General features: G+C 46.9%; 1 protein-coding gene across 1 annotated transcript in view; it reads left to right on the forward strand.

Annotated features, from left to right (window-relative positions):
- Positions 1 to 9,337, forward strand: part of CRK (v-crk avian sarcoma virus CT10 oncogene homolog) — a 51,523-nt gene extending 42,186 nt beyond the window's left edge. Inside the window, exon 3 of the mRNA XM_011999647.1 lies at positions 6,427 to 9,337. Coding sequence (XP_011855037.1) covers positions 6,427 to 6,564 — 138 coding nt within the window. The 3' untranslated portion in view covers positions 6,565 to 9,337. The remainder of the gene's footprint in view (positions 1 to 6,426) is intronic.
- Positions 9,338 to 10,282: the final 945 nt, after the last annotated feature.

The raw sequence follows: 10,282 nt of genomic DNA on the forward strand, positions 1-10,282 counted from the left end.
GTAGTCCCAGCTACTCGGGAGGCTGAGGCAGGAGAATGGCGTGAACCCGGGAGGCGGAGCTTGCAGTGAGCTGAGATCGGGCCACTGCACTCCAGCCTGGGTGACAGAGCGAGACTCCGTCTCAAAAAAAAAAAAACAGTTTGGAGGAAGGGGTGGCTGCCGACTCTGGCTGGAGGAGGGCAGAGGAAGAATGCCGGAAGGAGTTGGGTATTCTAAGAACCACCATGGTGAAACCCTATCTCTACTAAAAATGCAAAAATTAGCTGGGCGTGATGAGGCGCCTATAGTCCCAGCTTACTTGGGAGGCTGAGGCAGGAGAATCACTTGAACCCTGAAGGTGGAGCCAACATAGTGCCACTGCACTCCATCCTGGGTGACAGGAGCAAAAACTCCGTTACCAAAAAAAAAAAAATCCTGAAAAGATCTGGAGCCGGGCGCGGTGGCTCACACCTGTAATCCCAGCACTTTGGGAGGCCGAGGCAGGTGGATCACGAGGTCAGGAGATCACGACCATCCTGGCTAACACGGTGAAACCCTGTCTCTGCTAAAAATACAAAAAATTAGCTGGGCGTGGTGGCGGGTACCTGTAGTTCCAGCTACTCAGGAGGCTGAGGCAAGAGAATGGTGTGAACCCGGGAGGCGGAGCTTGCAGTGAGCAGAGATTGCGCCACTGCACTCCAGCCTGGGCGACAGAGCCAGACTAGGTCTCAAAAAAAAAAAAAAAAAAAAGAAAAGAGAAGATCTGAAGGCACATCAGCAGGCTTTGCCCCACATTTTGAGAAATTGGTATCGTTCTGTGTTAACAGCAAGGGGTGGGACTGGTCCACTTTTGAACCTACCCTTCACTTCTTAGAGCTGTGTGGGATGTGATTTGAGACCACACTTTAGATGCTTAAGAATAAAGACAACATAGGCTGGGCGTGGTGGCTCACGCCTGTAATCCTAGCACTTTGGGAGGCTGAGGTGGGTGGATTACGAGGTCAGGAGTTTGAGACCAGCCTGCTCAGCATGGTGAAACCCCGTCTCTACTAAAAATACAAAAAAAAAAAATTAGCTGGGCGTGATGGCGTGCACTTGTCGTACCAGCTACTTGGGAGGCTGAGGCAGGAGAATTGCTTAAACCTGGCAGGTGAAGGTTGCAGTGAGCCAAGATTGCGCCACTGCACTCCAGCCTGGGTGACTGAGTGAGAGTCTGTCTCAGAAAAAGAATGAAGACAATATAACATTGAGGTATGTATGTATGTATATATGTATTTATATATTTATTTTGAGACAGAATTTCGCTCTTGTTGCCCAGGCTGGAGTGCAATGGCACGATCTCGGCTCACCACAGCGTCCGCCTCCCAGGTTCAAGCGATCCTCCTGCCTCAGCCTCGCGAGTAGCTGGGATTAGAGGCACGTGCCACCACGCCTGGCTAATGTTGTATTTTTAGTAGGGATGGGGTTTCTCCATGTTGGTCAGGCTGGTCTCAAACTCCCGACCTCAGGTGATCCGCCCACCTTGGCCTCCAAAAGTGCTGGGATTACAGGTGTGAGCCACCGCGCCTGGTCAACACTGAGGTATTTAAACAGATTTTGCTTTGAAATAGAATAGTGTACTTAAGGCTATATCCTAAAGAGCCACCTTCCACAAAATCTCAGGGATCCAGTTTGATGAGTTTACATCCACGTGCGCCTGTGTGACAGCCATCCAGGCAAAAGAACGTTTCCAGTGCTCCAGACGCTCCCTCATGGCCCTGTGTTTTCTTTTTGAGACGGAGTCTTACTCTGTCGCCCAAGCTGGAGTGCAATGGCGTGATCTTGGCTCACTGCAACCTCTGCCTCCTGGGTTCCAGCGATTCTCCTGCCTCAGCCTCCCTAGTAGCTGGGATTACAGGCATGAGCCATCATGTCTGGCCAATTTTTGTATTTTTAGTAGAGATAGAGTTTCACCATGTTGGCCAGGCTGGTCTCGAACTCCTGTCCTCAAGTGATGTACCTGCGTCGGCCTCCAAAAGTGTTGGGATTACAGGTATGAGCCACCGTGCCTGGCCTCCTGTGTTTGTTTCCAATATGAGTAAAATAACGAATTCAGATATAGCAGATATTGGGGATGTTAGTGGAGAAGACGGGCCTTAAGTTATCAGACCATATTCTTTTTTTTTTCTTTTGGGATGGTGTCTCGCTCTGTCGCCCAGGCTGGAGTGCAGTGGTGGGATCTCGGCTCACTGCAAGCTCCGCCTCCCGGGTTCACGCCATTCTGCTACCTCAGCCTCCTGAGTAGCTGGGACTACAGGTGCCCACCACCATGCCTGGCTAATTTTTTTGTATTTTTAGTAGAGATGGAGTTTCACTGTTAACCCGGATGGTCTCAATCTCCTGACCTCGTGATCTGCCCACCTCAGCCTCCCAAAGTGCTGGGATTACAGGCATGAGCCACCGTGCCCAGCCAAGATGCTTCTCCTTTTTTTGGAGACAGAATCTTGCTCTCTCCACCAGGGTGGGGTGCAGTGGTGCACTCAGCTCACTACAGCCTCAAACTCCCAGGCTTAAGTGGTCCTCCTGCCTCAGTCTCCTGAGTAACTGGAACTATAGTTGCACACCATGATGCCTTACTAATTTTTTTTTTTTTTTTTCAAGAGACACAGTCTTGCTATTGTTGCCTAGCCTGGCTGGGCTGGGGCATGTCAGAACCCTTTTTTTTTTTAAGAGAGTTTTGCTGTGTCACCCAGGCTGGAGTGCAGTGGTACTATCTTGGCTCACTGCAATCTCTACCTCCCAGGCTCAAGCAGTCCTCCCATGTCAGCCTCTTGAGTAGCTGGGACTACAGGCGCACACCACTATGCCTGTCTCATTTATTTATTTGTTTTATTTTTTGAGACAGAGTGTAGCTCTGTTGTCCATGCTGGAGTGCAGTGACACAGTCTCGGCTCACTGCAACCTCTGCTTCCTGGGTTCAAGCTGTTCTCTGCCTCAGCCTCCCAAGGAGTTGGGATTATAGGCGCATGCCACCATGTCTGGCTAATTTTTGTATTTTAGTAAAGATGGGGTTTCACCAATTTGGCCAGGCTGGTCTTGAACTCCTGACCTCGTGATTCACCCACCTCGACCTCCCAAAGTGCTGGGATCACAGGCGTGAGCCACCACACCCAGTCAATTTTTTTTATTTTTTGTAGAAACGAGGTTTCACTATAGTACACAGGCTGGTCTTGAATTCCTAAGCTCAAGTGATCCTCCTACCTTGGCCTCCCAAAGTGCTGGGATTACAGACGTGAGCCACAGTGCACGGCCCAGATGTGAGAAACTTTGAATTCTAAAGTTGCTGGCAGGCCAGGTGCAGTGAGAGCCCTGGTGGTAGCAGCCTGTGAGGATTGTTAATCTGTGTGGAAGGATAGCGCACCATCATCCCTTCCTCTCCTTCCTTCACACGTGTGCTCAGCCTTCATCTTCATGACACAGGCAGATTTAGCTGCTTGGTTTTTTCTGTTTTTGCAGAAAGGGTCTTGTTGCCCAGGCTAGAGGGCAGCCTCGACCTCCCAGGAGGCTCAAGTGACCTTCTACCTCAGCCTCCCGAGTAACTGGGACCACAGGCACACACCAGCACGCTTGGCTTTTTAACATTTTTGTAGAGACAAGGTCTCACTCTTTTGCCAGGGCTGCTCTCAAAATCCTGGGCTCAAGCCATCCCCCCATCTCAGCTTCCCACAGTGCTGGGATTACAGGCATGAGCCACCGCACCCAGCCCACTGCTATTTTTTCTCAACCTCTGTATCTTATGTGTCTCTCTATCCCCTTCTTTCTGTCCCTCATTTTCTCAGCATCCTATGACCCATACAATGACTTGAGGCCTCTGTGATTTTTAGAGAGGTCTTTAGGAGGCAGCAGAGGGGCCAGGAGGCCAGCTGTCCATCTGTAAATGAGGCCCTGCGGCTGGACCTCCGTGGGCTTTGGTCAATAGACGGCCTGCGGACGTTTTTAGGGAACCCAGTACAACCCCAGGAGCATGATTTGAAAGTTCCTGATACTGTATAAAATGCATACATGGTGCGGAGGCTCATGCCTGGAATTAGCTGAGCATGGTGGTGTGCACCTGTAGTCCCAGCTACTCAGGAGGCTAAGGTGGGAGGATCCCCTGAGCCCGAGAGTTACAGGCTGCAGTGAGCCATGATGGTGTCACTGCACTCCAGCCTAAGTGACAGAGTGAGACCTTGTCTCAAAAAATAAAAGATAAAAAGCATAAATGGGCTTTGGAACCAGATAGCTCTGGGCTCAGATTCCCAGCTCTGTCACTAACTGCCACCTCTGTGGCACGTGTATCACACCATTTCTCTAAACTGCCGTCTTTCGATTTGTAAAATGAAAGCAGTTCCTGTATTGCAGGATGATTATGAGGATTGGAAAATACCTTATATTTTAATGTAATATAAAGTTATAAAATATAAAATGCCCTCTGCTATATAATAATTCAGTAAATAGTAGTTGGTTTAATAAAACCAAATGAACAGAGTATGCCCAGAATTCAAATATTAATACTTAAAGGATGGTCATAAAACTCTTTAGTCCAGTGGCGTGGCATCTGAGGCTGTATTTCACCATTCAGCATTTTGCCATGGGGTGAATCCATTCATCAGACTGACCTGAAGTTTCATAGCAGGATAGAAATATATCATAGATTGTTAAAACTTTATATTTCGGCCGAGTACAGTGGCTCACGCCTGTAATCTCAGCACTTTGGGAGGCCAAGGTGGGCGGCTCACGAGGTCAGGAGATCAAGACCATCCTGGCTAACAAGGTGAAACCCATCTTTACTAAAAATATTTAAAAAATAGCATCCAGGTGTGGTGGCGGGCACCTGTAGTCCCAGCTGCTTGGGAGGCTGAGGCAGGAGAATGGCGTGAACCTAGGAGGCGGAGCTTGCAGTGAGCTGAGATCCCGCCACTGCACTCCAGCCTGGGTGACAGAGTGAGACTCTGTCTCAAAAAAGAAACAAAAAAACAACTTTATATTTCATTTTGCAACGAGACATTTCGTAAATACATGCTGAAATACAGGGGGATTTTTTGTTTTTGTTTTTTGAGGCAGGGTCTGGCTCTATTGCCCAGGCTGGAATGGAGTGGTGTGATCTCAGCTCACTGCAACCTCTGCCTCCTGGGTTCAAGCAATCCTCCCACCTCAGCCTCCGGAGTAGCTGGGACTGTGAGCGGCCACCACCACACCCAGCTAATGTTTGTATTTTTTGTAGAGATGGGTTTCACCATGTTACTCAGGCTGGTCTCAAACTCTGAGCTGAAGCAATCCATCCACCTGTGTCAGGCCCACTAAGTGCTGGGATTGCAGGCATGAGCCACTGTGCCCAACCATAGTTGGTTTTTTTGACCCCTCATTGGGTAATGATCAGGTAATCAGCAGCATTGAGGGAGCAGCAAGGTTTGTCGAATGGTGGGATTGGGGGCTGGGCAGGCAGTGGCTTGTCAAGTAGAGCTTGCTTAATGAGGTGGGGGTTTTCTGAGAGCTAATTGGATTTGGAGTTTGGACCTCTACCTACCCATATGGGAAAAGGCTTGCCTTGGTCAGGAGGTGATGGGAACACTTGATTTTCTAGGACCAAGTGACCTATGCTTGCCATGATCGCTTTCTGCTGTGCAAGCGGTAATAGACCAGGACATGTGTGCGAGTGGGCAGGGGGACTGTGCTGCTGCCGTATGCTAAAGATGGGAAGAGGTGGCCGGGCGCAGTGGCTCACGCCTGTAATCCCAGCACTTTGGGAGGCCAAGGCGGGTGGATTACGAGGTCAGGAGTTCAAAACCAGCCTGGCCAAAATGGTGAAACTCCATCTCTACTAAAAATACAAAAATTAGCTGGGCATAGTGGTGGGCACCTGTAGTCCCAGCTACTCTGGAGGCTGAGGCAGAAGAATTGCTTGAACCTGGGAGGCAGAGGTTGCATTGAGCTGAGATCATGCCATTGCACTCCAGCCTGGGCAAGAGAGCAAGACTCCATCTCAAAAAAAAGAAGAAACACAAAAAAGAGGGGAGAAGGTTGCTTCTCCTCGGACAGGGTCTGCGGAGCAGGTAGAAAGCCGAGGGTAGTGAGTACAAAGAAAGGGAATACTAGCTCACTCACTGAAGTTGGGATTGCTTGTTCAGAGATACTTGAGATTTCCAATAATTACCACTTTCCTTTTTTAATCAAAAAGTATCATTATCTGGGATCCTGTTTTACTTTCTGTATTCTCTATTTTTCTGCACTGCTAAAAACACTTCTTCCTTCTGCCTGCATTAACCACAAGGAATCAGTCTGGTGGCTGGGGCTGGGGAGGCAGCAAGGGGCCATTTCTGTCACATCCCTAGAGCAATCACATGGGCAGGGTGTGCTGACCAGAGAATGGAGTTGTGCAGCTGCATTCCTAACTGGAAATAAAGTGCTCTCCTTATTCTCCTCCTGCAGGTCGGTGAGCTGGTAAAGGTTACGAAGATTAATGTGAGTGGTCAGTGGGAAGGGGAGTGTAATGGCAAACGAGGTCACTTCCCATTCACACATGTCCGTCTGCTGGATCAACAGAATCCCGATGAGGACTTCAGCTGAGTATAGCTCAACAGTTTTGCTGACAGATGGGAACAATCTTTTTTTTTTTTTTCCAGCTGCCATCTATACAGTTTTCTTACAGATGTCAAAAGCAGTCTAGTTTATATAAGCATTCTGTTACCTGTGATCTTTTTTTAGACTGAACTACTCCATTCCTAGTCTTCTGTACCATATTCAGGGTACGAACTGGAGGGCTCGTGTGTTAGCTTCTGAAATTGGCAATTGGAGGAGGTAGTGGCCGTGCCTGTGTGTATCAGAAGGGATAGGTATCTTGCCTCCTTTCTCTCAGGCAATGCAAATCACCCTGTGGAAAACCGATGGACAGGAAGGAGTATTACACACTGCTTACCCTGATTTATTCAGTGGTTTTGTTTTCATTCTGGAACCATACTATCAAATGGCGACAGACTGTTCCCTTCCACCCCCGTGAAGTAATGCACTGTGTGAATAGTATCAAGCAGGACTGCTTTCATTGTATGGAGCATGACCAGCATATGACTCATTCTGACATTTCAGATCCTAAGAATTCTAAGAACACTACTAGAAGCATTTGTTCCCTCCTAGTCGATGCTTCATACTTTTTCTTGGGATTCTTTTAGCCCTTGACATTCTTGTCCCCCAAACCTGTAAGTAGGTTAATTCCTAGGATAAGTGTGTATTTTCATTCCAGGTGAGAAGCAGAATGTACCGAGCACTTTATTCAGTGCATAGCTTTAAGCCAGTGTTGGATTCACTAAGTGGACAGCCAGTCTCCCAGCTCTCTGCCTTCCCCTAAAGGGTCGTAGTAGGTCACCCTTCTACAGCAGTTAACTAGAGTCCTAACTGATGGGATCCAGCAGGGCCATTTCTCCTGAAGGCCAGTATCCTATTAGGAGACTCTTGGAATTCTTAGGTTCTACTCAGAGTGGAAGGACCAATCACCTCTAATATTCTGTGGAAGGTTTTGGGGCCAAATTCTGCCCTCTGCATTCTGTGCAACTTGTATAAAAGTCAAGTTAATATTACATGAGTTTGGGGTAGGGTTAGTGCTTTGAAAAATGTTGAACTGGCTGGGCGGTAGCTCACGCCTGTAATCCCAGCACTTTGGGAGGCCGAGGCGGGTGGATCACAAGGTCAGGAGTTCGAGACCAGCCTGGCCAACATGGTGAATCCCTATCTCTACTAAAGATACAAAAAATTAGCTGGGCGTGGTGGCGCGCGCCTATAATCCCAGCTACTTGGGAGGCTGAGGCAGGAGAATTGCTTGAACCTGGGAGGTGGAGGTTGCAGTGAGCCGAGATAGCACCACTGCACTCCAGCCTGGGTGATAGGGCGAGACTCTGTCTCAAAAAAAAAAAAAAAAATGTTGAACCAATCCTGAATTACTGATGTATTATTCATTTCTCATGAGGAGAGTAATGCTGTTGAAGTACATTACATTATAAACTGCCTTCACTTTTGGCTCTTTTTATGTTCAGGTTTAGTTTACCAATCGATTTAAGTATGGAATGATTTATATGGGGTCAGGTGCTCCAAAAAATAGACTTATGAGACCAAAAATGATCTAGGCTATTTAGACTACAGCATGAGACTTCCAAGTTAGTTCCCGGTCTATAAAGGCACTTACCGGTCTGTGGTGTGGTATGACCAGTAGAAACACCTTCTAGTTTGCTTTCGACCTCATTTTGGAAAAATAATCTACCTTTCTAATTGTTCTGCATAGGTTAATATGATCAATTTGCATTCTTTGAACCTATACCAGATTGTGGTATCTGAGTGACTGGCACATTGCCTAACACACAGTGTGCACGTATTTGAGTGAATGAGGAGACTGAGAAACTGGTGACGTGGCACAGGGAAGCCAGCTGGCCCGGGATTCCATACATGACCACAAGCAGACTAATGAGTTGACGCTAATTTAATATATTTTTACCTCACACTAAGGTCATGCTTGATAAAGACATTAAACTCAACTTGTAAAAGATTAGCACAGTGCTGTGCACAGAGTGGGTGCTCAGTAGTGTTGAATGAACAGGTTTGTAATCCTAGATGTAATTCCATCTGACTGCTTTGTTAAATTTTCAGTTAGAACATAGATACTGTAAAATCCAGATACACATTAAATCTTGTTTTCCTGAAAGATGGCATCTAAAATATTTGTAGAAAAACCTTGTCGCAAATGATTTGAATGTTCCTATTTTCTTTTCCTTTGACTTTGATATTGGCTTGTAATGTCTCTTTTCATCATATGTAATATCAGTGGAACATGCAGCGCTACTCAAGTCCTAAGGATTCCTCAGTGATCGGTGGTCCAGAGCCGTTCCATGAACCGCTGGCCTGGATTTGGCTGTTGGGTGTGGCAGTTAATGCACCTCAAGAAATCAAAGGATGTCTTATGTCTTCCCAAAAAAAGCAAATGCTGAAATCCTATTGGCAAAGTAAACTGAAATTGGCTGCTATATTTTATATAATCATTTCTGCAAATCCCGTTTTTGGAATACTAATATTTGACATGGTTAATTCTTATTAATTTGTTGGAATTGTTTATTGTTAATAATGCAAATAGATAATTTTTAATTATCCACAAGTAACATTTCACTATTAATGGTTTGAAATAGGTGATAAGCAAACCAATTTGAAATAAAATATAAACATGTGCCATTGTATTATAACACTATACACTTTCTTGACAGTTAAATTTTAAAAAACTGTGTTTCGTAGCATGTATTGTATGTGTTTATAGTTTACATAGCAAATAAACATATGGCCAAATGTTTGGCTTGCTGATGTTTTGGAAAAAGGAATCTTTGAATATTTTTCACAAAAGAGCTGAATCTTTTTTTTTTTTTTTTGGAGACGGAGTCTCGCTCTGTTGCCCAGGCTGGAGGGCAGTGGTGCGATCTCGGCTCACTGCAACCTCCGCCTCCTGGGTTCACGCCATTCTCCAGCCTCATCCTCCCAAGTAGCTGAGACTGCAGGCACCCACCACCATGCCTAGCTAATTTTTTTTGTATTTTTAATAGAGACGGGGTTTCACTGTGTTAGCCAGGATGGTCTCAATCTCCTGACCTCATGATCCACCCGCCTCAGCCTCCCAAAGTGCTGGGATTACAGGCGAGAGCCACTGCGCCTAGCCCTTTTTTTTTTTTTTTTTTTTTTTTGAGACAAAGTTTCGCTCTTGTGGCCTAAGCTGGGGTGCAGTGATGCGATCTCGGCTTACTGCAACTTCTGCCTCCCAGGTTCAAGCAGTTCTCCTACCTTAGCCTCCCGAGTAGCTGGGGTTACAGGCATGCACCACCACGCCCAGCTAATTTTTTTGTATTTTTGGTAGAAATGGGGTTTCACCATGTTAGCCAGGCTGGTCTCGAATGCCTCACCTCAGGTGATCCACCTGCTTCCGCCTCCTCAAGTGCTGAGATTACAGGTGTGAGCCACCACCACGCCCAGCAAGAGGTAAATCTTTACGCTTAGGCAATAGGAGGTATGTGCCTTCAGCAGCCTACAGTCATGTAATTAGAGAAACAATTTTACAAGCTCTATGGGTGCTTAAAGATGGGAATAGGCTGGGCGTGGTGGCTCATGCCTGGTAATCCCAGAACCTTGGGAGGCCGGCGAGCGGGGGCGGTCAGATTGGAAGGTCAGGAGTTCAAGACCAGCCTGGCCAACATAGTGAAACCCCGTCTCTACTAAAAATACAAAAATCTGAGTGGGCATGGTGGCTCACTCCTGTAATCCCACC

Source organism: Mandrillus leucophaeus, unplaced genomic scaffold, assembly GCF_000951045.1.
Source record: "Mandrillus leucophaeus isolate KB7577 unplaced genomic scaffold, Mleu.le_1.0 Scaffold6, whole genome shotgun sequence".
NCBI classification, from domain to species: Eukaryota; Metazoa; Chordata; class Mammalia; order Primates; family Cercopithecidae; genus Mandrillus; species Mandrillus leucophaeus.